The sequence below is a fragment of the Phacochoerus africanus genome, chromosome 10 (assembly GCF_016906955.1).
Source record: "Phacochoerus africanus isolate WHEZ1 chromosome 10, ROS_Pafr_v1, whole genome shotgun sequence".
Lineage (NCBI taxonomy): Eukaryota > Metazoa > Chordata > Mammalia > Artiodactyla > Suidae > Phacochoerus > Phacochoerus africanus.
The window spans coordinates 27,796,809-27,823,146 of NC_062553.1; the positions used below are offsets into that span (position 1 = coordinate 27,796,809).

A 26,338-nucleotide genomic window follows, 5' to 3' on the forward strand; every position below is an offset into this window, starting at 1 on the left:
TTTAGGAGTTCCCGTTGTGGCTCAGCAGTTAATGAACCCGAATAGTATCCATGAGAAGGCAGGTTCGATCCTTGGCGTCACGCAGTGGGTTAAGGATCCGGGGTTGCCGTGAGCTGTGGTGTAGGTCACAGACGCGGTTGGGATGGCATGTTGCTGTAGCTGTGGTGTAGGCCAACAGCAGTAGCTCCAATTCAACCCTTAGCCTGGGAATCTCCATATGCTGCGGGTTCGGCCCTAAAAAGACAAGTCAAAAAAAAAAAGTGGTTTTAACTAATGACTGTATTCAAGTAAATAAATGTATCAATTTCCTATTGTATGTAAAAAGCATGCTATTACTGCATGGGATAAAAAGTCACACTTTCTGCTCTCAAAAAATTTACAGACTTGTAGCCAGGGATGTCCAAGACAAAAATAACTATGACATTGATGACCAGAGAAACTGGCAGATCCATAAAGAGACTGCTGTAAAAACAACTGTAAAAGGGCAAAGACTGATGTTTGTACAGAGTCTAAGGAGGGAAAAAGGTAGGGGTAAAAAATAAGAGCATGGGAGTTCCCGCTGTGGCACAGCTGTTAAGGATCTGACGTTGTCACTGCTGAGATGTAGGTTCAATCTCCAGTCCATCACAGTGGGTTAAGGATTTGGAGTTTCCGTAGCTGTGGCATAGGTCACAGCTGAAGCTTGGATTCGGTCTCTGGCCCAGGAACTTCCATATGCCATGAGTGCAGCCAAAAAAGAAAAATAATATAATAATAATAGTGTGGGTGATGTTAGGTAGGTGTGGTAGATTCCACAGTGCCCTTAATGCCCTGTTGAGTGGACTTAAAATCCATCTTGTAAAAGTTCAAAACAGTATGGGCGGCAGGCTAAATCCCGATCAACACTTGTTTTTGTCAATAAAGTTTTACTGAAACAGGGCCACACGTTTCATTTATACTTAGTCAGGGTCTGCTTTCCTGCTACAAGGGCAGAGACGACTTGCAAGAGATCATCTGGTCCACAAAGCCCAAAATATTTCTGCCCCTTTTTGAAAAAGTTGGCTGAGCTTTGATTTTATGGTTCATGGTGAGCCACTGAGATGGTTTTGGTAGAAGAAGAATATGATCAGATTTAAAGCTCACATCCTCTGTTTCTTGTGAGAAATTGGATTTGAGAAGGTGAAGCCAGAGGCAGAAAACCAGTCAGGACACTGTCAAAAGAAGTCTAAGTGAAAGATGGAGACCACAAAGGGCAGTGGAAGTAAGAATAACGTGGGAGGATTGGGGGACAATAGGGAGACAGACAGGAGATGATGGGGGTGGTGGATAACATTAATGGTTACATCATTTTCAGCTTTGATTCCAAGGTGGGCAGTAATGACTACTTTTATTTCAAAAAAATAAATAAAGTAGAGGAGTTGCTTTTGTGGCCCAGTGGTTAATGAACCGGACTAGCATCCATGAGGATGTGGGCTTGATCCCTGGGCTTGCTCAGGGGGTTAAGGATCCGGCGTTGCCGTGAGCTGTGGTGTAAGTCACAGACGTGGCCTGGATCCCGCATTGATGTGGCTGTGGTATAACCCAGCCGCTGTAGCTCCAATTTGACCCCTAGCCTGGGAACCTCCATATGCCACAGGTGTGGGCCCACAAAAGACAAAAAAAGACCAAAAAAAAAAAGTGCATGTAATAGTGCTAGTGCATATAATCTGAGTTTCCTGTGAGACACAATGAATGAGAGACATCTCCTGGAAATCCAAGTAGGAATAGCTATAAGGCAGATCAACTTATGGATTTGCATCCTGAGGGCAAGAAAGAGTCTCAATAACCAGAAGGTCTTTTGAATACAGGTAGTAGTTGAAAATAAGCAGTAACCAAGCATGAAATCACAAGGAATTTAAAATTGTAAGGAACAATGGAGATAGAAGCATCCGGAAAAGCAATGAAACGAGTGAGAAAAGACAGTGCATAAAACAGAAAAGGGGTAGCACATTTTAGAAAGGGATGATTACCAACATTAAATACAGAAAGCGGTCTAATAAAATTAGAGCTGAAAATATCAGTTGGTCATCAGAATAAGGAGGTCACTGCCCGCTCTCCTGAGAGTTCTGTCGCCCTGAACACCATCATCAGGTGGACACTTTAGAGGTTCGACCTGTTGTTGGAGGGAATCTAGCCTCCAACTGGAGTGGTGAGAAAAACCTTCACACAAAAACACAGCTTTTGAAATAATCATTTAGGACTGAAAAGGCATGTTTCTAAAGTAGCAAAAACATGCATTCTGTGCTCTGAGCATTCCATAACTCTGAGAAAGAACTTTCTGAGGAAAGTCACAGAAAGGGGAATCTGCCAAAAAATTTATGTGGCCAAAGAAAGAGACCGCAGGCTCACATCAGATGCCAGGCCCCAGGAGTCTTCATGACAGGTGTTCAGGAGTTTGTACCTTTCTCAGTAGACAAGTGGGAGCTGTTGGAAGGTCTCAAACAAAAAATGCCAAGTGCATGATGCATAAAATAAATGTAAATGCAGAATCAAATTATGCTCATTCTAATGAGAAACAAATGACAGATCTCTTTTAAAAGGTGAGGACAAACTCATTGTCAGTGAGAAAGATGGGTTTCAGGGGATTTAATCCTGTAGCATCATCACCATAACCATTGATTAGCTTCATATGTATACGTGAAAACAGGCCAGAGGTAAGGCAAGGCATGCACAAATATTACCTTGGAGGACTTATGATAACAAAGCCGTGATAGGCAATCTTGACACTTCTAGTTACTTGGAAAACAAAGAAAAGCTTTAAAAGAATTCTATTGGATGGTATTATTCAGCTTAGGCTAATTCAGACAGGGCATCCTCTCTGCCACAGAAGAAATCTTACTGTTGAATCAGTTGCCAGAAGATGTCCACCAGAAATGAAACTGGGGCCACAGAATTGGGCAACTCCCAGGACACAAGCTGCTCAACAGATGTGAGGTTGTGTGTATGGTGGCTGGAATGACTAGAGGGATTGTTCATTCTTTCCACCATCTTGACATTTAGATTCGGGGAGAAAAACAGTACTGGGACTACTCAAGCACAAGGATCGAACTCCAGACGTGACCTTCTGAAACAGTCCTAGGAAGCGAGATGGATACTCTCATGTAGTTGGGCACCTTGGTTGTCAGCTATAGGTTACACCTAAACTTAAAGGCTAACTGGAAACCAGAAGCAGTTTGAATCAGGACAGCCCCTCTGCTATTCTTCCTCCTCCTCATCCCTTTACCACCACAAGCATGTGTCATGCAGTCTTCTACATGTGTCTTACATAAACTCACTGAATCCTCAGAACAACTCCAGTAGGTCAGTTATTATTACATGGCCTGATCCTTATATCCTGCCCTTAGGCACAAAATGGCTTATTGACTTTCCCAACATCACCCAAGTATTAGCACCAGAGCTGGGGGTAAGACCCAGGCAGCCAACGAGTCCTCCTGTTTCCTTCACAAATTTCTACCCTGTGCCTGGTAGGTGCTTGGGGCATGTACGTCCATTTTTAAAATGTATCAGGGTATAGCACAGGTCATACCTTCATATACATATGTGTACAATGAATGTGAGATAGTTAAAGTGAAACTACTATTTTTTGAAACCATGAAGTGGTTTCTTGATGAAGAATTTCCTAGACGGAGGGTATTCGGCATCACAGGAGAGAGGAATACACAATAGGAATGCTTTTCATTTAAAATAAATGTGTTTCAGCCTTAGAGAAACATTTTTAAACTATAGAAGCAAGGCATTTATAGAACAAAAGCTCTTCAAAATTCCACAGTGCTAATCTATAAAATTAAATATAAACAGAAAATATAGTTTCTAGTAAACCGTATCAACCACTTTCTTTTTAAACATCAAACACTGTGTCAACAAATCAAGGTAAGACACCAAGGGGGAAAAATATAGTTGAGGGGCGAAAACAGAAAACAAAATCAGGATGCTATTATTCAGCTCTACACTTAGGTTTAACAAGAGCTATCAATCTTTCCTTTCATGAACACTAAATTGGGAAGAAAAAGAAAAATACAGATCAGTCTTCATAACCAGAGGCTAGAAGATCTTCAAATCCTGAAAACCTGAACTGACAGTTTGAAGCCTCTGTAACTCTCTGAAGGACCTGCATGCATTTTATTCCCGACTTTTTTCTTTGTTTTTAATCATTCTGCTCTATGGCCATCCTGACAAGCGTGGATGGAGTGATGTAGTCCAGATGCTTGCTGTTCAGAGGCAAAGGTGACAGCCACACTTTAATCTCTAAATCCTTCGAAATAATTCAATTTTTCCATAAAGCTGGCGCTCAATAGGAGTACCAACCACGGCAGAATCCTGACAGAAAAGAAGAAGAAAAAAAAAAAAAAAAGAACCACCAACACTTTACATTTCTTGGTAGCTCAACTTTTTCTTCTTCATTTTTAAGGAGGCTCTTTCTGAACAAAATGTGTTTTTTGTCCACAATTACATATTTTATTTATTTACTTTTGTCTTTTGTCTCTTTAGGACCACACCCATGGAATATGGAGGTTCCCAGGCTAGGGTCAAATCCGAGCTGCATCTGCCAGTCACAGCCACAGCCATGTGGGATCCAAGCTGCATCTGTGACCTACACAATAGCTCACCACCACGCTGGATCCTGAACCCACTGAGCGAGGCCAGAGACTGAACCCACAACCTCATGGATCCTAGTTGGATTCGTTTCTGCTTCACCATGATGGGAACTCCCAATGACATATTTTATTACCCAGTTCAAAACTAAAATATTAACAAATAACTATAAATGGAGTATAACCTTTCAAATTGTGAATTAATGTACTGTACATCTGTAATATTGCATAGAAACTATACTTGAATAAAAAATGTTAAAAATGTATTAATGAGCCAGCTGTCACCTAACACTGGTAGTAATGTGATTAGAGAAATGCCCATTTATTCAATAAATATTTATCAAGTGACTACTACCTGTGGACCCTGGTTTAGGCACCAGAGATTTGATAATCCTGAATAAACTAAAAATGCTAATGCCTCAAGGAACTTAGACTCCAGAGGGAGGAGAAATCAAAGAAGGAGGGATCATCTCCCTGCAATGTATGCTACGGTGGAAATAAATGGCATACGATGGAGAAGCGCCGGCAGTAGGTGCTGCTTTAGCAGGCAGCCCAATAGGTCTCTCCAACCAGATAGCACAGAAGTGATCCCCAAGAGATGAGAAGCAGTCAGGCTAGGGGAAGTGCCCTCCTTGCAGAGTGAACAGCCACTGCAGAGGTCCAGAGGAGGCAGAAAAGAACGTGGCACGCTGCAGAAACAGACAGGAAACCAGTGTGACCAGGCACGTTGCATAAGAAGGAAGGATGTGAGATGAAAGGAGGAAAGGGATGAGAAGCTCTTTTAAGTCCATATAAGGAAGATGGTTATAGTCTGCAATGGGAAGCTATTCAACATATTTGAACGATGGAAATACAAGACCTGAGTTACGTTTTTAACAATCCTTAATTAACGCTGCTTTTGGGAGAATGATTTGAGGGAAGCTAGGGAAGATACTGGCAAATAAGTAGGGTGGGGGGAGGTATTACAGCCCAAGCAGGATGTGATGATGGCTGGGGCTAGGATGGTATTAGTGAAGATGGAGAGTAGCTGACTGATTCATGGGCTATTTTGAGTTTTAAATGATAGCCCTTCTGATAAGTTGGATGGAAAAAACGAAGATCATAAAAGAATACCTTGCCAGGAGATTATTTTCCAATGAAGTCATTTCTATGTGCTATATAGTCAAAGTGCAAAAGTTCAATTTCATATTACTTAAAAGAGAATGCTCCAAAATGAGAGAATAATCCCTAATTAACTTGTACATATGGTGAAGGTACCAGTTTCTGGTTTTTGAAACAGATTTTAACAAAAACACCCATAGTTAATGCAGAAAAGTTAAAAAGAAAAGAATGATTTAGTTACAATTTAAAACATTCAATTCAGTCCTCATAAGACTAAGAAAAATAATCTATTTCAAGCACATATTACAAAAAACTGCTAAATCTATAAATATTATAACCAGAACTGCCAAAAAATAAAGGCTTACTTTTCACCTTCAGAGTACTTATGACATACTGAGTGAGAAGCTTTAGGAAGAAAATCTTGTATTTCAAATTCCTTGTCTCATATTTGTATGAATAGTTTGAAGGGTGGGTTTAAGATATCCTGCAATTTAGAAGAAACATTCTAGGAAACTTGTGACTTAATAACAAGAATATTAATTGCCCTATTATTCAATTCTTTTAGTAATCGCCATCATCAATTCACAGATTATTCTGGCACTTTTTCCCTTCTGATCACTCAACTTTCAAATACTTAACAGTTAAATACTGATAAGGAGCAATCGAAGATGAGAAAAACATAGTAAAACCCATCTTTTATTATTGGTTAGATTAAGTAAAGGAAGATATTAAAAACCATTTGCTGAAGGAACCAAACCCATCTAAACTTAAAGAGTAAAAACAGTCTGCCATCTTAGTGTCACCAGGCCATCACACTTTGACCAAGGCCAAAGTTTTACAATTAACAATTATGGCACAAATCAGATGTAAAACTATGCTTCATGCTGATTTCCTCCATTGTTCATGTGAAATCAGCATAATATCAACTCTCTTGCAGAGCTTTTATTTATTTATTTATTTTGTCTTTTGTCTTTTCAGGGCCACACCCATGGCATATGGAGCTTCCCAGGCTAGGGGTCTAATCAGAGCTACAGCTGCCGGCCTATGCCAGAGCTACAGCCAGCTGCATCTGCAACTTACACCACAGCTCACGGCAATGCCGGGCCTTAACCCACTGAGCGAGGCCAGGGGTGGAACCCGCAACCTCATGGTTCCTGGTCGGATTCGTTTCCACTGCGCCACGTCGGGAACTCCTCTTGCAGAGCTTTTATGAGGATTACAATTAACATAGATCAAATATGCAAAGCAATGCCCACATATAGTATATGCTCACTAAAGGACAGCTACTGTTTATAGGAAAATCTAATAAAGTATAATTAATCCCAGTATAATTCTGCTCAGGGTAATAGTTTGTTTTTTTTTTTTTTTTTTAAATAAAGCCTTTAACTGAAATAATCACTTCAAATACACAAGGATCAGGATTAACACTCCAAAGTGAATTTTTCATCCTATTGTTCCTCTGATTGAATAACATAGCTAGATTTTACCACCTAAGGAATTAATACCAGGCTCCTGAGCCTCTCTAAACACCCACCATCAATTGGCCTTGCAGCTTAATCTCTCTTAAATTCTCTTTGGTCCAGTAAGACAGATCTCATTATATTTTCCTGCTTATATTTCTAACATTGGTTCAAACGTATGTAACATGAGCATGAGGCCTGTATCGTACTCACTTTTGTATTCCTAATGCCCAGCACAGGCCTGACACAAAAGACTGAATGGAGAGCTGGAAAACGCCTACTATGACTCTCCACAAACCTCGGACAGGTCGTTAAATCAAGTTAATTCCCATCATGTTTTTGAAAACATGCTTAAGCTTTAATTTACTCACACACAACACACACACACAAATAGAACAAACTGAACCACATGATACCACTTAGTAGGCTGATAGAATGTCCGTTCTTCCTACATGTTGACATTTATCTGCATTATCTCCCCAGTTAGGATGTCCATCCCAAAGGGAAGGGGCTGAGTTTCACATTTCTTTGGAACAACCCTTACATCCTGAAACAAAACGGGTTGGCCCTAAGGTAGATGTCAGTGCATTCAGCTGAGGATTCACTCAGCATTCCAAACCAGTGGTAAATTGTTGCTGCAGTGAATGAAATAATATCTGTGCCTGCAAGCAGTTATAAATCCTCAAAAAAATACCTCTCTACTGCAAGATCAAACCTAACATCTGAAGAGGGGAAAAAAAATAAAAATTTAAACCTAATTGTTTTGATAATGAAAGAAAATTTTATCAGATAGCAAAACTGAAAAGGAACAGAAAAGATACCTTCAAGCAGTTTTTTTTCTGAAGAGAGTTTAGAAGCAGCAGCTGGAGCCTGATACAAAAAGTCACAGAGGAACATGGATGGGGAGGACTCTTGACTTAATCCACCTTCAGAATGTATGTCGTGTTGAGGGAAATCTAGAAAAATTACAGAAACAACACATCTGAAATCCAAAATGGAAACCATTTCCCCCTTTGCTTATGAATATCTAGGTGAGTTTTGAAGAAGAAAAACTACTTCAAATATAGAACACATATCTAGAGGTCTTTATTTTACTTTGCACAAAATTTGTAAATAAGCACTTCAATTGTGTTTATTATTCATATATGAAAATCAGATTTCACTTTGGTGAAAATGATTAGGTGGGATGAATTATCTTAATCGTCCATTTATAAGAGTAAAGACACATAAAAGATTTAGTTCCTAAACTTTTCATTGAAATGAAGTAAAACATGGATCTGAATCAACTTCCATCTTTTTGGTAATTATATATATTTTTTCCTTCTGATGGTTTTCTGATTTGAGAAACAGACAGATTTGTGTTTCAGTCCTTTTAGGATAAATCAGGAGAGACCAGGCTAATGAAGGGAATAGTGACTAACCTGAGAATTTGTTATGGTAGAGAAATTCCATCTGCAGACTCTGCCCTGCCTTCTTAGCCAGAAGATAGGGGGTGCTATGCTCAGGATCACCTGTTGCACACATAACGTCTGCTCCACTGAACAGCAAAGCCATTGTTTCCAGAACATCCGGTTTCACCACGGCAGCACACAGAGCCTGCTCACAAAAAGATAATACAACTTAAGAGAAGAAAATATAATTCCAGCTATTAAAAGGAGTGAAAGTGTGCCAACTCATTTATGAGATGAAGCATGTATTCCTTTTTAACAAAGAAATCTAATAATAATTATGCCCTGAATTAAATCACAGATACAAAAGGGTTCCTTTGCATGAATTCAAATGACAATCCATGGTTTCTAAGTCTCAGTGCATTGTTTTTGTTGCCATGATGCTCCAAATCTTCAAATTTATCATATTTACCATGGAAGATCTTTTTATGCTTACATACTAAGATAATGGCTGATGCTTAGAAAATTCAAAGTATTTCAAAGGTAATAACCAAGAAGCCACTAAATGTTTTGTTTTGTCATATGAATGTAGTATGCATGTATGTCTGTTTTTTTTCCAGCCCAGTCAGAGTTTGCAGAATCTTTAAATTACTGATATGCTTTGGGAATTTGAAAAATGAGCATAAATTAAGGATCTTCTCTTTTGGGAGAGGGGATGGGTAGGGAGGAAGAATAATAAGCAAGACACAATAAGAAATGATTGACATGTTACACATCACCATTGTACAAACAGTGAAACTCCTGGAATCCAATTTTTTTTGCCTTGAAATAATTAGTTGCCCTCACATCTCTTTCCATTCCCTCTTCCATCTTTCTACTTTACTGGCTTCCCATTTGCTTTTATTTTATTTCTTTCATTTGCTTTTAAACTCTCTTATTTGCACCCTGATTTCACCTGACTTCTTAGCCTTAGGTTCACCATTCACCTTCTTCCCGACATGGTGCCCCTGGACAAATCACTGGTTAATTTGCTGTCTGGAATGCAACTTTAGGACAATCCCTGAATTGATTATCCCATGGGGTATCTCAGGGCAGAATATACAACCAAGAAGTCCCAGGACACATTCACAGTTCCAGCCTAGAGGGTCTACTACTGAAAAAGTACTTATCTTTTCTACCATGGTCTGGCTGATGTCTAGAATCTCCTTCACATCGGAATAAAGGCACCTGAATTCTTGTACCTGACTGTACTAATTTGCTAGGTGATCTTGGGCAATCCCTTCTCTCTGGGTATGTTTTTCTGCACCTGCAAAATGAGGATGTTGGAAAGTAAAACATCTAACCTCTCTCCACTGTAAGAGCTTTGACTGCCCTCACTAATCATATGTATTTCCTCTTATTCTCCCTCTCATTACCCTATTCCTCCTTCACAGTATGTTGCACTTGCTATGGTACATGCATTGGCATTCAGCGGCTTGGTCAGTCTCCCCTATTTGAAGATCACACCTACTTTCTACTACAATTGTATTGTCAGCACCTAAAAAATGAATTCTGTGATTAGTAAGTGTGCAGTAAACATCTACTCAACAAGAACACTCTGTGTAGAAACAGAGAAGAGAATGATGGTTACCAGGGGCTGGGAGGTGGGAGAATTGGGCAGATATTGTTTAAGGGTACAAACTTGCAACTAGCAGTTAAATTAAGTTCTGCAGACCTAATGCACACTATAGTGATTATTGGTTTTGTTTGTCTGTTTGTTTTGTTTTGTCTTTTTTGCCTTTTCTAGGGCCTCTCCCACGGCATATGGAGGTTCCCAGGCTAGGGGTCCAATCGGGGCTGTAGCCACCAGCCTATGCCAGAGCCATAGCAACCCAGGATCCAAGCCGCATCTGCAACCTACACCACAGCTCACGGCCAACGCCATATCCTCAACCCGCTGAGCAAGGCCAGGGATCGAACCTGCAACCTCGTGGTTCCTAGTCAGAATTGTTACCCACTGAGCCATGACGGGAACTCCGATATAGTGATTATTGTTAACAATACTCTATTATATACTTTAAAATTGCTGAGAGGCCAGATCTGAAATGCTGTCACCACAAAAAAGAAATAATAATTATGTGAAGTGATAGAAGTGTTATCCAAAGCTACAGTGGTAATCCCTATTGCAATACCTAAATGTGTCAAATCAACAAGATGAACACCTTAAACTTCCACAATGTTACATGTAAATTATATCTCAATTTTTAAAAATATCTATTTAATAACATTATATTTTTTGTGAAAATTGTTCACGCGTGTTGAGTATCATCTCTAAGAAGCCCGATGTGGTGGTAAATCCTAATGAACAGACTTCTCTAAGGAAGAGTGAAACAGTGAGTAACTAATGTAAAACTTGACTAGTGTCTTAGCTCTTGGGAGTGGTGTATGGCAGACAAAACCTCATTGGGGGACATTAGTCTTTACCCACCGACAAGATTCCAATCACTATCAAAAAGAGAAAAACTACTGAGGAAGGATATGCTCTGGTTCTCCAACTTCACCAATTACTTCTCCAAATCCACAACTTATTATTTATATACTTTTTTATGATCTTCTGGTTCACAGAATGAGATTAATCATAACCCTTGGATTATGATCTCCTATTATCATTATTCCATGCATGTCTGGTATGATTGGTCAGTTATTTTTATAATGTAATTAGCATCCATGGAAACACCACCCCAAACAAAATTAAATGGCTTTTTTTTTTTTTTTTTACAGCCACGCTTGTGCCATATGGGAGTTTCTAGGCTAAAGGGTCAAGTCATAACTACAGCTACCGGCCTACACCACAGACATGGCAACACTGGATTCAAGCCTCATCTGTGACACATGCCACAGCTTGTGGCAATGCCGGATCCTTAACCTATTGAGCGAGGCCAGGGATGGAACCCATATCCTCATGGACACTAGTTGGGTTCTTAACCTGGTGAACCACAACAGGAACTCCAAAATTAAATGACTTATTAATAACCCATATAAACAGATGGTTGTCTACCTCCACCCCATCTCCCTGACTCTTCCCTATTTTAAGTACCCATTCTGAATTTTGCATCATTGTTTTACAATTCATTGGTAGTCTCACTTTATGAATACCAAAGATGTACAAAGAAGGTGAAGTTCCCATTGTGGCACAGAAAAAACAAATCTGACTGGTAACCATGAGGTTTGCAGATTTGATCCCTGGCCTCATTCAGTGGGTTAAGGATCCGATATTGTTGTGAGCTGTGGTGTAGGCCAGTGGCTACAGTTCCAATCTGACCCCTAGCCTGGGAACCTCCATATACCACAGATGTGGCACTAAAATAAAAAATAAAAAAGGCAAGAAACAAACAAACAAAAAAACGCAACGATGTACAAAAAGGAAAAAATGTTTAGTTATGGGAACTAAACCAAAAGAAGAGAAACATAAAACAATTGTACAAATCCTATCGGGTCTAGAAAAGTATGGAAAATGTCTTTATTTTCCAAAATGTTCAGCATAATATTACTTATCCAGGGATCCTTATCCAGCAAGGATTGATATTAAGAGCAAACTAAAGAACTGAGAACCCTTAAAGAATATATACCCTAAGCATAAAAATAATGGTATAAAATAATAAACAGTACATGTTTTAAATATCTGTACATAGAAGAGCCCCCTGACACATAAGAAATTGAAGCAGTGATTTTAAAAGTAAAGGGTAGGTGAGAAGGATGCTTCACAAATTCTTTGACAAAAGGGCAGAGACTGAATGGGTCACATAAAATGGTCACAAAAAGATCTGGGATCACTCAGCCAAAGGCAAACGACACTTCAAATCAATGGCACTAAGCAAACTACTGCTTCTAATAATAAATTAATTGAGGAAGTGAAATTCATTTCAGTGACACCAAGTCAGCAATGTACTACCTGAAGTTATGTTCAGTCCCTTTCCCCTGTCCCTAAGAGGGGGAAAGTTGTGGAAGTTTTAAATGGGGTGGGCAGAGCTAAGTTAGACGGAAACTGCAGTTAGGGATTAAATGTTTATTCCCTATTGATAATGAATCTTTAAGTGAAGTAAAGGAACAACCAATAGCACGATCTCACAAAGGGAAATAAGATTAAACAATCATTCTATGACACAGTCAAAGTTTTTTTAAAAAGCTTTTTTTCAAAATCCTTGGCACACATTTAAAAAGACCTTAACATCCATGTCTCTTGCTACATTTCATTGGTTACCTTATTTAACTCTTCCTTGGTGAGAGATGCCAAGAGGGTTTTCCTGAATCTTCCCTCTTTGTACTTCTGAGTGATAAAGTTTTTTCTCTTTTCTACTGGAGAGTCCACGTGTAATTCTTCCTCTTTTTGAAGATTACCAGCCCAAAAGTCATTTGCTCTTTTGTTTCCAATGACAATAAAAAGCTGAATTACCAAAAAAATTTAAACATATCAGTTTATGAATACATTTGAATCTGCAGAAAACTGCCTCCCATGATAAATTCATGCAAAAACACAAGACCAACTCGACTTTTTCAGAAAGATGGCATGTGAAAGCAGATACTATTTTTATTTTAAATACAGTCAAGCTGCTTTTAATGACAGTAAAAGATTAGCTGGAAAAGAAATTGCTAGCAACACAAATTGCAGCAAAGGCATTATTACTTTTTGAAGCTAGCGCACATGGAGACACATTCATTTAAAATGGCTGAGTAGGTGGGCTAATGTGGTGGATTGTGGTACCGAGCAGAGAATGGATTTGGAGACAGCAAGTTAGACATGATGGCAGTTAATGACAGCATGGCCGAGATAAAGAATTGTCAATTTTGCCCAATGTTTTCATACACTTCTCTGATATTTTATCCATGCTGGGTTCAAAAGAAAGAAAATCCTGGCTTTAAAAAGAGCTGCCAAGCCTTTAAAAGTAGTTATTATTAAAGCTCCTTGTATTTTTTAAATTTTTATTTCTAAAATAACTCTCTGATTTAGGAAGGCATCCTGAAAAGTAAAGTGGAAAGTGACTGCTATCAAACAGGCTCTAAGCCATTTCTGCAATGTGATGAGAACCTGGTCAGAGAGCTCCTAAAGGAACCCCCCCCCACCCCCACAACTGCACACCTCCTCCCAGACCTCTGCTGACCACCACGATCCAGTCAGACTCACCTCAATGAGCTCATTGCTCCAAATGCTGGCATCCATTTTTAGACTTCTAACCTTGGAATCTTTTGGTCCTAAAGATCTATGTTGCCCTAAAGTCAAAAAACAATTGCATTTCTCTTTCAATTTGTATATAAATGCATTTTACCTTTAAAAAGTGTGTGTATATGTATGTGCACATGTGCGTGCAGATTAATACATCTCTTCAACTGGAAACAAACCAAGACCTACTTTCCACCCTAGAGTAGTGGTGGTTAATTACACAGAAATCATAACCAACCCCAAGGAAGATAACAGATATCACCATCACCACGCTATACCAGTATAAAACTACACTTTTAATAGTGTGTATGTGCATGTATGTTTGTGTATATACACACATATACAATTTTTTCATTGTCTGGTAGTTAACTGGAAATTGTAGGTCATCAAAAACTTTTAATAATGGATTTGTACAAATTACATATATGCAAATACATATTCTCCTCTTAAAAAAAAAACTGACTACAACTCTAATAAATGCATACTTAAAAATCTAAAGTGGATTTTTTATTCTAGTATTACGCCTGGAAGAGAATAACAGCCCAGCATTCTATTACCATGAATTTAATTCTGCTGTATAAATCATAATTCAGCCACTGCTGGGCACCCAGGCATGTGACAGACCCTTTCTCTCAAAGCTGAGAAGGAACAAAGTTATATAAGACACCATCCTTGATCTCAAGGACCTTTTGTCTGATGAGCAGGAGAGAGCTCATTCCTCTGTCTACATTAGGTAGGTTCCTTTCCTCCTTTCTTTGAGATGGAAATTACTCAGAGCACAGAGCCCCAGAATTCCCATGGCAAGAATCTGCCTAGGTTTGCACTTACAGAAATGACAGAAAGGCAATACTAAAAGAAGTCAAGCTCAAGGGCATGTAGGGAGAAAGGATGCTAGAGTAGCCTAGGCAAAAAAATCTGAATTGAGGCAGCAGGAAAAGAAATAAAAGTGGAGAACAGATTTAGAGATACTTAGGAGAAAAACTGATGGGACTTGGGGGATAGGTTTTAGGCTTGAGTACAGGGTGATGGTATTGCTTTTGACCAAGACTTGGAATACAGGAGAATATGCAGTTTTTTGTCATGAGCAAGCATCCATGAGAAATCCATTTTACCATGTTATTTTTGAGGTATCTTGGGCAAATCCAATCAGAGATTCCAGCAGGAGATATAAGAGTATGGTTTCCAACAGAGTGGGAATCACCTGCTTAAAAATGAGTGTTGAAGCCAAGTGTTAAATAACATCACTCAGGAACATCAGAATGAAAGACAGCTCAGGATGTAACACACATATTTTAGAAGAAGGCAAAGGAAGAGTAACCTGAGAAAGGATGATCAGAGTAGTAAGAGCACACTGAGAGAAAAGGGTCTCCCAAAAGTCAAGGAGGATGGGGAGTCACTGAGAGAGAGATTGGTCCATAGTGTCAAATGCTGCAGAGAAAGCAGTAAAGATAAGGACTGACCACACAGAGACTGGGAGGTAAAATACCCTGGTAAATGGAGTGCAAATATTTTCACTGGAGTAGAGAGAAATGAAGGCTGATTACAAGATGCTGAAGAAACACTAGGAAGTTAAAGAAATGAAGAAAACCAAAGTAGTGCAGACTACTATTTTGAAAGGATCTTGTCCTATGAAATGAAAAAGGAACGAGAATGATGCATAGAAGGTAATGGTAAGATTTCAGAAAACTGGTGTTAACTGGACAGAACTGTGCAAACTTATATGCTGAACCAAATAAACCACAGCCAAATACAACTGTCCCTCCATATCACAGAGGGCAGGTACTGGGACCCCCACAAATACCAAAATCCAAGGATGCTTGGATCTGTTGTACAAAATGGCTAAAGTATCTGCATATAGCCTAGGCATATACTCTGTATACTTTAAATCATCTCCAAATTACTCAGAATACCTAGTACAATGTAAATGCTATGTCATAGTTTTTGGTAAATGCAAATTCAAATTTTGCTCTTTGGAATTTCCTGAAATTTTTTCTCCAATCTATATATTCTTTTTTTAATCTTAATTATTATTATTTTTATAGTTATTTCCCCAATACAATTTTTTTCTACTGTACAGCATGGTGACCCAGTTACACCTACATGTACACATTCTATTTCCTTACATTATCATGCTCCATCATAAGTGACTAGACATAGTTCCCAGCACTACACAGCAGGATCTCATTGCTAATCCACTCCAAAGGCAATAGTTTGAATCTATTAACCCCAAGCCCCCAACCACCTCACTCCCTTCCCCTCCCCCTTGACAACCACAAGTCTATTCTCCAAGTCCATGATTTTCTTTTCTGTGGAAAGGTTCATTTGTGCTGTAAATTGATTCCAGATATAAGCGACATCATATGGTATTTGTCTTTCTCTTTCTGACTTATTTCACCCAGTATGAGACTCTCTAGTCCCATCCATGTTGCTGCAAATGGCATTATTTTGTTCTTTTTAATGGCTGAGTAGTATTCCACTATATATATATATTCTTTTTTAGGGCCACACCTGCAGCATATGGAAGTTCCCAGGCTAAAGGTCAAATCAGAGGGGAATTTGTTCAGAGAGGAACAGTCAAGAAATAATATTCTGCTGTATAGGACAGGGAACTATATCTAGTAATTTATGACGGAACGTGATGGAGGATAATGTGAGAAAAAGAATATTTGTGTGGGGGGGGAACTGGGTCACTGCTGTACAATAGAAATTGACAGAACACAGTAAACCAACTATAAAATCATTAAAGAAACAATAGTGCAATCTGGGGCAGGGTCCTGGTTCCTCCTCAAGGCATACACATTACAATATCTTTGAGTTCTTCTGCAGAACTCAAACCCACAACAAATGGCAGATGCTAACTACCTGATGAGGCAGTCTTCATTCTAGAAAGAAGGTAGCAGTATGATAATCTCAAAGACCATGAGAAACTATCCTGGGACTGCCTGACACCAGCTTTGAAGAATGCAAAGAATCATTATCTACCCTGATCCTTATCTGTGGTCCAATTTTCCACCTCAAAAACTATAAGAATGCCTCCTATTCTCCCCCAAAAGGGCACATTCTTTAAGCCATTAGCCTGCTGTGGCCTCTTCTGCCTGGCTAAGCAATAGAAGCTGTTTAATTCTCCTTTGCCTAAAACTCTGTTTCTGGATTTCTTTTCTTTTTTTTTTCTTTTCTTTTCTTTTTTTCCTTTTTCTTTTTTCTTTTGCTTTTTAGGACCACACCCATGACATATAGAAGTTCCCAGCCTACATGTCCAACTGGAGCTACAGCTGCTGGCCTACACCACAGCCATAGCAACGTGGGATGCTTAACCCACTGAGCAAGGCCAGGGATCAAACCTGCATCCTCATGGATTCTAGTTGGGTTCATTACCACTGAGCCACGATGGGAACCCCTGTTTCCACATTTCTATTTGACACCAGTGAACAGAGACCAAGTTTCCGCAACAGTCTTACCCCCTAAATACAATGAACTGTGCAATAGTACATAATAAGAAAACTAGTCATAGTACTGGTTACTTTCACAACTACACCTGGAAAATGTTTCTATATAAAAATTCTCCTTACAAGTGATACTAGATCCGGTGTACCAAGACTAGAGCGCAGAGAAGCCTTGATGTGAGAAGAAGGTCTTACTAAATATGATGGGGAAAGAGGGACAAATCATATAAACAGCTAGCATGTTCAGGGTGCATTCTGAAATGCACTCCCCTAAAATCTAAAAATTTCAACCTTGCCTTTTTAAAATCTATACACGGACTGGTAAGCCCCCCAAAATGATTACATGCTTAAAAATCAATTTTTTCTATCTAAGTCATGCATAAGAGAAGTTTAAAATGATATTTCTAAATGTGATTTAAAAGTAATAAGCTTTCTCTTTTTTATTTTTCACAGCCATTAGCTGGGACACATTATATGTGACAATAAAGAGCATTCAGTGCCAATATGCCACCAAACAGTGATGAGCATAACTTATCCTTAATTACCTGCGCACTTCTTACAGATGACTACGCAGAGATTGATGGATGCCCAGTCAGGATCCGGGGCTTTACAATCTGCACAGCTCCTGTTGGACTCATTGAACCAAATCTTCTCAGCGACTTCATAATCAGAGAGAGTCTCTGCTATTGATTGCTGCACAGCTTCAATCCACTCTTGTTTCTCTTTTTCAGACTCGGCTGTAAAGCTGAAACAATTAGCGTTTCTGCATTATCGATCTCCCTTGTAAAGGCCAATTAAGCAGTATGTTCAGTTTGCATATTCATTTCACTCACAAATTAAACAGCAGCTGAAAAATATGCCTTCCAGGCTATTGGAGAATCTTTTCTGTGAAAAATCATCTCATTGAGAAATCTTTTTTTTTTTTTAACCGTTAACTTTCCACATTGCTTATGACTTTGCTTACATATCTGGAACCAAAATTATTAACATATACATCGCTCTGACCAGAATATAAAAATTGCCTTGTTAGGTTAAACATGTTTAAAAGAGACGCCATGTTTCCTAAGCAGTGGTTATATAATCATCAATAAGAGACTGGCAGAGTTTCAGGATTATTGGATTATTTTGCCAAAAAAAAAATATATATATGCCACAGTCTGCAACTAAGTTATCAAAAACACCCACCAGAAATTTTGATTTTTTTGTCTTAAAAATAGATTCTTTTTTTTTTAAATTAGAAGAATGTCCAGATGGCTTTAAGAAACTGAAAAATCAAAAAAAGTTTAAGTGATTAGTATTCTAACAGAATTCAAACTCATTTTTAGCCATGTTCTTATTTATTCTCATTCTTCATGTTTACTGGTTGCCTGTGAAGGGATAAAACATTAAAACGTTAGTTCACTCCTTCAAGAAATATTAACTGAGTACCTACAATGTGACAGAGAATGTTCTATGTACAGTGCTCCAAACTCAGCCAATGACCCACAAAAAAGATCCTTCACATTGAAAAGCTTCTGTCCTGAAGACGAAAATGCTTTGAAATACAATGAGAATAACAGAGGACTAACATATTCTATATATTCCTTAAAGAAATGGAGTGGCCTTCATGGATTATATTTTTGGAAGCACTTTATGGTTCTATCATCACTTACAATACTTATAAATTCCTTAGTGGTTTCTGCTTCTCCATAGAGATTAGTCAGAGCCAATTCAGTACAATGGGAAATAGATATTTGGTCTTTGTCTCTAGTTCCTGGAAATATGGCTCCTAAAACCCTAGCATCCTTTGGATGCTAATGAGACAGCTTGTGGCTGAAGGCTGGTCAGCTTCAGGATGGGAGCAGTCTTTAAAAGACCAAGATGTGATTAGAGAGTTAGAACTTCCAGCCCTACCCTTTGACCTCTGGGAAGGGAAGAAAGGCTTGTAACTGAGTTAATCAGCAAAGATCAAGAATTTCCTCAGTCTTGCCTATGAAATGAAACCTCCATAGAATCCCCTAAAGAACAGGGTTTCAAGAGCTTTCAGGATGATGAATACACTGCGGTGCTGGGAGGTGTGCACCCAGAGACAGCTTGGAAGCTCTACCACTTACCTTCTAGTACCCTGCCCTACACAGCTCTCCCATCTGGCCATTCCTGAGTTGCATTTTTTTTTTTTAAATAATAAGCTGGTAATAAAAATTAAAACTTTTTTCCTAAGTTCTATGAGTCGTTCTAGCAAATTACCAAACCCAGGGGGAGAAGAGGCAATGAAACCCCAACTTGCAGCTCAACTGGGTGGAAATGCAGCTAACCTGGAGACTCAATACTTGTGACCTGCATCTGAGGTGAGGACAATCTTGTGGGATTGAACCCTTAAACCTGTGGGGTCTGATGCTCTCTCTGCATAGGCAGCAGCAGGTGTCTGGAAAGTTGGTGTCCGGGAAGTTAGAGATCTGGCTGGTGTGAGGAAAAACCACACATATTTGTCATAATATAAAGCATTTTATCTTAAAAGACATGAAACAATGTCTTTTTTTTTTTTTTTTGGTCTTTTTAGAGCTGTACCTGCGGCATATGGAAGTTCCCAGGCTAGGGGTTGAAGCTGGAGTTGTAGCTGCTGGCCTACACCACAGCTACAGCAATGCCAGATCCAAGTCTTGTCTGTGACCTACACCACAGCTCATGGCAACACCAAATCCTTAACCCAGTGAGCAAGGCCAGGGAGCGAACCTGCATCTTCATGGATCCTAGTCGGGTTTGCTACTGCTGAGCCAAACGGCAAGTCTGTGTGTGTGTGTGTGTGTGTGTGTGTGTGTGAGTGTAATGTCTCCACTTTCAGTTGAGGCTTGAAACACCTTTTGTCAAAATAAAGCTTGTTATTCTTTTTTAAAATTCAAGCCAGTAGACATATTCTAACAGATACAATGAGTACTAGATTTGTTAGTATTTTTGAAATTGCTAAGTAATTTTAGTCCTTCAAAGCCCTCTGACAATCACCTCTGACCTGAATACAACCCACTGGTACGTTGATTATCTGTGACAAATTAATGCAATGCAACTCAATAGATAATGACTTATGCCTCTCCTGTTGTACTAAAGCAATGGAGTCCTTACAGATTATTAACACATATTAGGAACATACATTAAGTTTTCTGTTTCATTGTAATAATAAAGCAATTACCAGAATACCATAACACAAGATATATATCAAAATACTAAGATATTTGTTCAATAAGTGCTATGAGATCCATTAAATTCAGCAACATTTTAAGTTGGAGTTCTTTTTAGGAAACCATGGAACAATTGTAATTAGGAACTGATCTTAAAGGAGAGATTGTATTTGACTAGGCTACAAGAGTATAAAATAACAATACAGCCTAAAGACAATGTGATATCTCATTTTATTCCTTCAAACTGAAGTAATTTTTCATATATTTGTGGATCATAAAATCAACATACTCATCAAGCCTACTAAGAAAAAGAGGTATTACAGAAAGAAACTATTCAAATTGGCATGATTATCTGAATCACTTTTAGAAGGTGTTTTAACATATTGGTTAATAAACTACATGATATGAAAAAGAATGTCACTTCTGTTTCTTTTAGGTGTACAGCAAAGTGATTCAGATATACCTTTTTTTTTCCCAAATTCTTCTCCATTATAGTTCATTACAGGACACTGAATATGGTACCCTGTGCTATTCAGTAAGTCTTTGTTGTTTATCCATTTTATACATTGTAGTGTGTGTATGTTAATCCCAAACCCCTAACTTATCTCCTCTCATCCCCCTTTGCACCATAAGTCTGTTTTCTCTGTCTATCATAAGTTTATTTCTGTTTTGTATATAAGCTCACTCATACAGTTTTTTAAGATTACACATATAAGTGATATAATATGGTATTTGTCCTTCTCTGTCTGACTGACTTCACTTAGTATGATAATCTCTAGATCTATCCATGTTGCTGCAAATGGCATTAATCCATGCTTTTTTATAGCTGAGTAATATTCCATTTTCTATATGTACCATATCTTCTTTACCCATCCCCATAATTTGATGGGCCCTTAGATTGCTTCCATGTCTTGGCCTTTGTAAACAGTTCTGCTATGAACATTGAGGTGCATGTTTCTTTTCAAATTAGAGATATCTCTCTGGATATATGCCCAGGAGTAGGACTGAAGGATCATATGGTAACACTATTTTAGTTTTTTAAGAAACTTCCATAGTGGCTGCACCCTCCAACAGTGTAGGAGAGTTCCCTTTTCTCCATAACCTCTCCAAGATTTACTATTTTAGACTTTTAATGATGGCCATTCTGGCTGGTTTGAGGTACTACTTCATTATAGTTTTGATTTGGATTTGACTAATAATCAGTGTTATGGAGAATCTTTTCATATTCACATTTTCATATACTAGTTAATAAACTACACAATATGGAAAAGAAAGAACATAATTAATTGCCCTCTAAGAAATAAAATCACCGGCAATGTAAAAATGACTCGAGCTTTCCTGTGGTGGTGCAAACACAAAATGTTTAAAAAATCACTTACCTAAAACTCCTATAAGGAGTGATTATTTCAAAAGACTGTTTCGCAGTTCGATCTACTTGCTTTACATTTGCTACATTCATAGGAATTATGGTAATACCAAGTCCGCTCTTAAAATCCTAGTTGGAAGAATAACAAAAAGTTATAAAGAAACAAAAATATAGATTTTGAAAGTATAATTATATTCTATAAAATCTAATAAATCCTCAATTTTACTATAACACACAAATCTGGAATTAACAACTCACTAAAAAGCAGACTGAGAATAGTTTTATTTTAGGTAGTCACTTTCAATATATGATAACAGTAGCATTTGAACCTCGATAGTGAGGTTATTAATAAAGCATGGGGTTTTTTTTTCACATGAAACATTACGTTGACTAGACTTAGACCTTGAACTATGCATGCCTTGCTTACAAGTTAGGCATATTTTTCCACCATTCAGTAAAGGTAATTAACAGTGAACTAACCCATCCCATGTGCCCAGTTCTTTAGGTGCCGGAGCTCAATCCAGGGTGAAGTTGGCATAACTGCTATGTAGAGATTTAAAAGAAGGGAAAACTGAGACTCAAAGAGGTAAAGTGATGTGGAAAGTGCAGCTGCCCATGGTGGAAAGGGACTGAAACCCAAGCCTTCTGACTGCCAGCTCTTGGTTTTACTACATGGTGTTACCTCTGCTCTGTCTTATTTTTCTCATTTTACCTCAAACAAAAGCATTCCTTGTTTTACAATTTTATCTCATGTCCAATATTTTATTACTTTCTTCTTCCTTCAATCAGATTCTTAAACTGCTCCTCTAATGCTATTTTCATATGTAAACTGCCATTTGTTCAACACCTACAGCCATTGTGTTCAGCTTGTCTCACCAAAATTAGAAACTGTGCAAAAGGCTACAAAGTCTGCCTCCTCAACAGATTAAAGTTTGCAATATATTATCTATTCCGCAGGGTTTTAGAATTTGATTTATCAAACAATTTCACACCTTAAAATATAATTAATCTGTACCTTAAAAAATGAATTACCAATGTGAACAGGTTCAGATTAAATGTGCTCTAAATTCCTAAATGAAATAATGACTAGGGAAAAACAGCTATACTAAAGAGAACTGCAAAAAATACCGGTCCACTTTGAAGAAGGCTACTTCAAGGCAGAGGTCATGGAAGAAACAATCCCCAGGCCTTCTCTTTGTCTCTTCTGCTGTACGAGATCTAAGTAAAAGTACTATTTTCTCACCTCCTTTGCAGCTAGAAGGGGCCATATGTCATAGATTAGGTCAATAAAATATATGTAATTCCTGGCCTGAGATGCAGGGGGTGAGGGGGCAAGGTTGTGGGGGAAACAAATCTTCGAAGAAAAGACTTTTGCCCCTTGCCTTTCCATCTTCTTGGAAAATAACACCCAGAAGCACAAGGCCCTTTTAGAATGTAAGAATCCTTGAGATGAAAAGCCTGAGGACAAATTCTTATACTCTAAGGATGCTGGAATGAGGAAAAAAAATAGGGAGAATCTTGTTTCCCAGTGGCATCACTCTCCATGACCAACACCAAGAGATTTGTTAAAGCAAATAAAGCCCTATTTCTTTAAGCTATCTTCAGGTTTTTGTCCTTTGATAATAATGCATTCCTGACTGAGAAAATAAGTGGAATAAGACAACGATAAAATGAATTTCCCCTATTCATTGAAGGTTTCCATTCATACACTGTAGAAAAGTTTCGCTTCATTTTTTTAAAAAAATGTACAAGTTTTTAGTTAGGATGAGGAAAAAAGCCATTTATAAAACAAATTATCAATTGAATGTGATTTTTTTCTGATGAAAGGGAAAAAAATGGCTTACTTTGTTAAGAAAAATAAACTAGAAATTGAGTCAGTAATATAAAAGAATCAGAGGCATGCTAAGTGTTGTGAAATACTTAGAAGAATGTGATATACTTCCACTTTGTTATTAACAGTCCACTTAACAAAAAAAAAAAAAAGTACTTAATATGACCTACATGGAGGAGGGGAATCCAATGTTCCCAATATGCCCCATGTTTAATAAGTTTAAGCATTATTGGTATACTAGTAAACTTAAAACTGTTCAATTAAAACACATTCTCAGTTATTCCTACAAGTGCTCCTGCTGGATAATGTAACTGTTGGAGAAACTACCAATGCACGTGAATGGAAACCAATTCTCTTTTATAAATGAGGAATTAAAGAAGTGGTATCAAGATAAGGTATTTTAAAAATGGCTTTCTGGGAGTTCCAATTGTGGCTCAGTGGATAACGAACCCAACTAGTATCCATGAGGACACAGGTTCGATCCTTGGCCTTGCTCAGTGGGTTAAGGATCTGGCATTGCCATGAGCTGTGATGTGGATCACAGATGTGGCTCAGACCCCACATTGCTGTGGCTGTGGTGTAGGCCGGCAGCTCCAGCTCCGACTCAACCTCTGGCCTGGGAACGAGTGCGGCCCTAAATAGACAAAAGACAAAAAAAAAAAATTCTGATAGCTCAGCTTGATATGGGGAGGACTTCTAGAATAAAATAGCATGGCTGCATCTTCTTCAAACAACTGTCCGTGGTGAATCATTTGACAAGAGCTGTGTATTAGACCACTCCCGGTTATTACTCTCTGATGGGGCCTGGCCTGCAGGTACTGTGTGATACTAAAGATGGAGAGACGCCCTCAGACCATGACACTAGCAGATGGTAAGACTGACAACCTTTGATGGGAACTGTTGAGCCTCATCAAGGCTCCAGCCTGAGTAGATGTGCCTCATTCCTACAAGCAAGTCATGAAACATCTGCATATAAAGCTGTAATTTCTGTTAAAAATAAAATAAGTGATGGTTGGCTCAAGGCTCCCAATTTATTCCAAGCAAGGCAAAGATGATTTTTTTCAGGCTGGAAAAAAAAAACAAAACTGTAGCCTATATATCACCTTCTTGCCGTGGCCATATGGTTTTGAGTAATTAGAGTATCCCCTGAACTCGCCGGCACAAACGGACTATAAAATGTATCGCACAGAAACAAAATAAATGTCAGTGCTCTCGAGAGCTATTAAAAATGAAACAGCGGCATTTCTTATTAAAAATATTTGTGGTGACATTAAGCCATCTTTTCATACAGTCATTAGAACATATTTAGAATATAACTCATTCCTAGTTGCTCATCAACATTACCTGTATTGCTCTCTCCCTCATTCTGTGCTTCTGATTCCATGAATCAGAGGGCAGAGCCTAAGGATCTTCAGTTAACCCTAAAGCTACAACCCTATGATTCTAATATGCAGCAAATACTAAGAAACACTGAATTAAACAGCAGAACCAGTTGTAGAATCTAGACAGTATAAGTCTATAGCATTTAAATATCAGGATATAAACATTGCTATCTGTCTTCTGCAGAGCAAGAAAATCAGGGACTCAGATCATACAAAAACTACTTCAGATAATTAAATTTGAATGGTTAACACACAGTGACACACTGGATTGTCAAGATCCTATCTGTCCTGGATGCCACGACCTGTTTTGCTGGTGTCCAAAGGCTTTAAAAACATTGGTCATAATTAAGCATAGATGCTCCATAATTGATTAAATATCTGTGTGTGTAGTGCTCTGAAGTTTACAAACAGTTATGACCTCTCATCTGATCTAAGAACAATTCTTGGAAGAAAGCAGAGCAGATACAGCCATTTTTAAAATGAGAAAATTTGTTCTGGCAAAAAAACTGTGTTTAGTTAAGGTACCTGGCAAGTGCCAGAAATTATGCTAAGTCCTGGATCTGTGCAAAAGCATAAGGCAGGTGGGGTACTCATTTTGGGGAAGCTTACAGTCTAGGATGGAATGAGATAACTATAATAAGTGCAATAAAAGAAAAATGTGTGACTATAGCATAAGCACTAAATCCAAACCAGAAAAGGGACAGTTGTATTCATACACCTTCCAAAGGAGGTGACACTTGACTGGACAAACAAAACCCAGATCTACTTGATCAGATGTACCTGTCCTGCTTCAGCTTACTTATTTGCAAAATAGGGCTAACAGCAGTACCTATCACTTCAGTGTGTGAGAGTTAAGTCTATACATAAAAAATGCTTAGAAGAATATCTGGTACAGTAAGTGCTACATAATCCCAGTTAGCTATTATTTTTATTATTATTATTATTTTATACCTCCTGAATTTGAAGCCAATTGAATATACTACCTATTAAAAAGTTAATTACATGCATGCTTAAAAATAACTAGAAGGCATAGAAAAAAAATTTTTTAAATGGGATGGAATATGAGACTTTCAAGAAAATTAAAAATAAGTTACCCATTAACTATAATCTGATTGTGAGCACTATTCTCTTTTTGAAAAATAGGCACAAGTCAGGAACACATCAACACTGAAAATGCTGCCAACTGGATTGAAAAAAATAATAGCATAAAATTTCAATGGGTAGAAATGTATCATCATAGAAAGCATGAAGCTACAAACAGATTCTGGAGTAAACTATATTTCACAATTCATTTCCTGTCATAACAATGGAGAATCTCAAAGAGCATGAATGGCCATGCCTGGCAGAGCAGATCTGATCCTGCAAAGGTGATACTGATGGTGTGGGCATTGGGAGGCAGAAGTGGAGA

General features: G+C 38.3%; 1 protein-coding gene across 6 annotated transcripts in view; it reads right to left on the reverse strand.

The window, feature by feature from the left end:
• ARAP2 (ArfGAP with RhoGAP domain, ankyrin repeat and PH domain 2) overlaps positions 1–26,338 on the reverse strand; it is a 172,202-nt gene that overhangs the window by 92,728 nt on the left and 53,136 nt on the right. For all 6 annotated transcript variants that reach the window (XM_047799201.1, XM_047799202.1, XM_047799200.1 and 3 more), the window contains 6 exons: positions 21,731–21,846; positions 17,745–17,944; positions 13,721–13,806; positions 12,800–12,982; positions 8,593–8,767; positions 7,993–8,127 (listed from right to left, as the gene is read on the reverse strand). In XM_047799201.1, the coding sequence (XP_047655157.1) occupies positions 7,993–8,127; positions 8,593–8,767; positions 12,800–12,982; positions 13,721–13,806; positions 17,745–17,944; positions 21,731–21,846 (895 nt within the window). The remainder of the gene's footprint in view (positions 1–7,992; positions 8,128–8,592; positions 8,768–12,799; positions 12,983–13,720; positions 13,807–17,744; positions 17,945–21,730; positions 21,847–26,338) is intronic.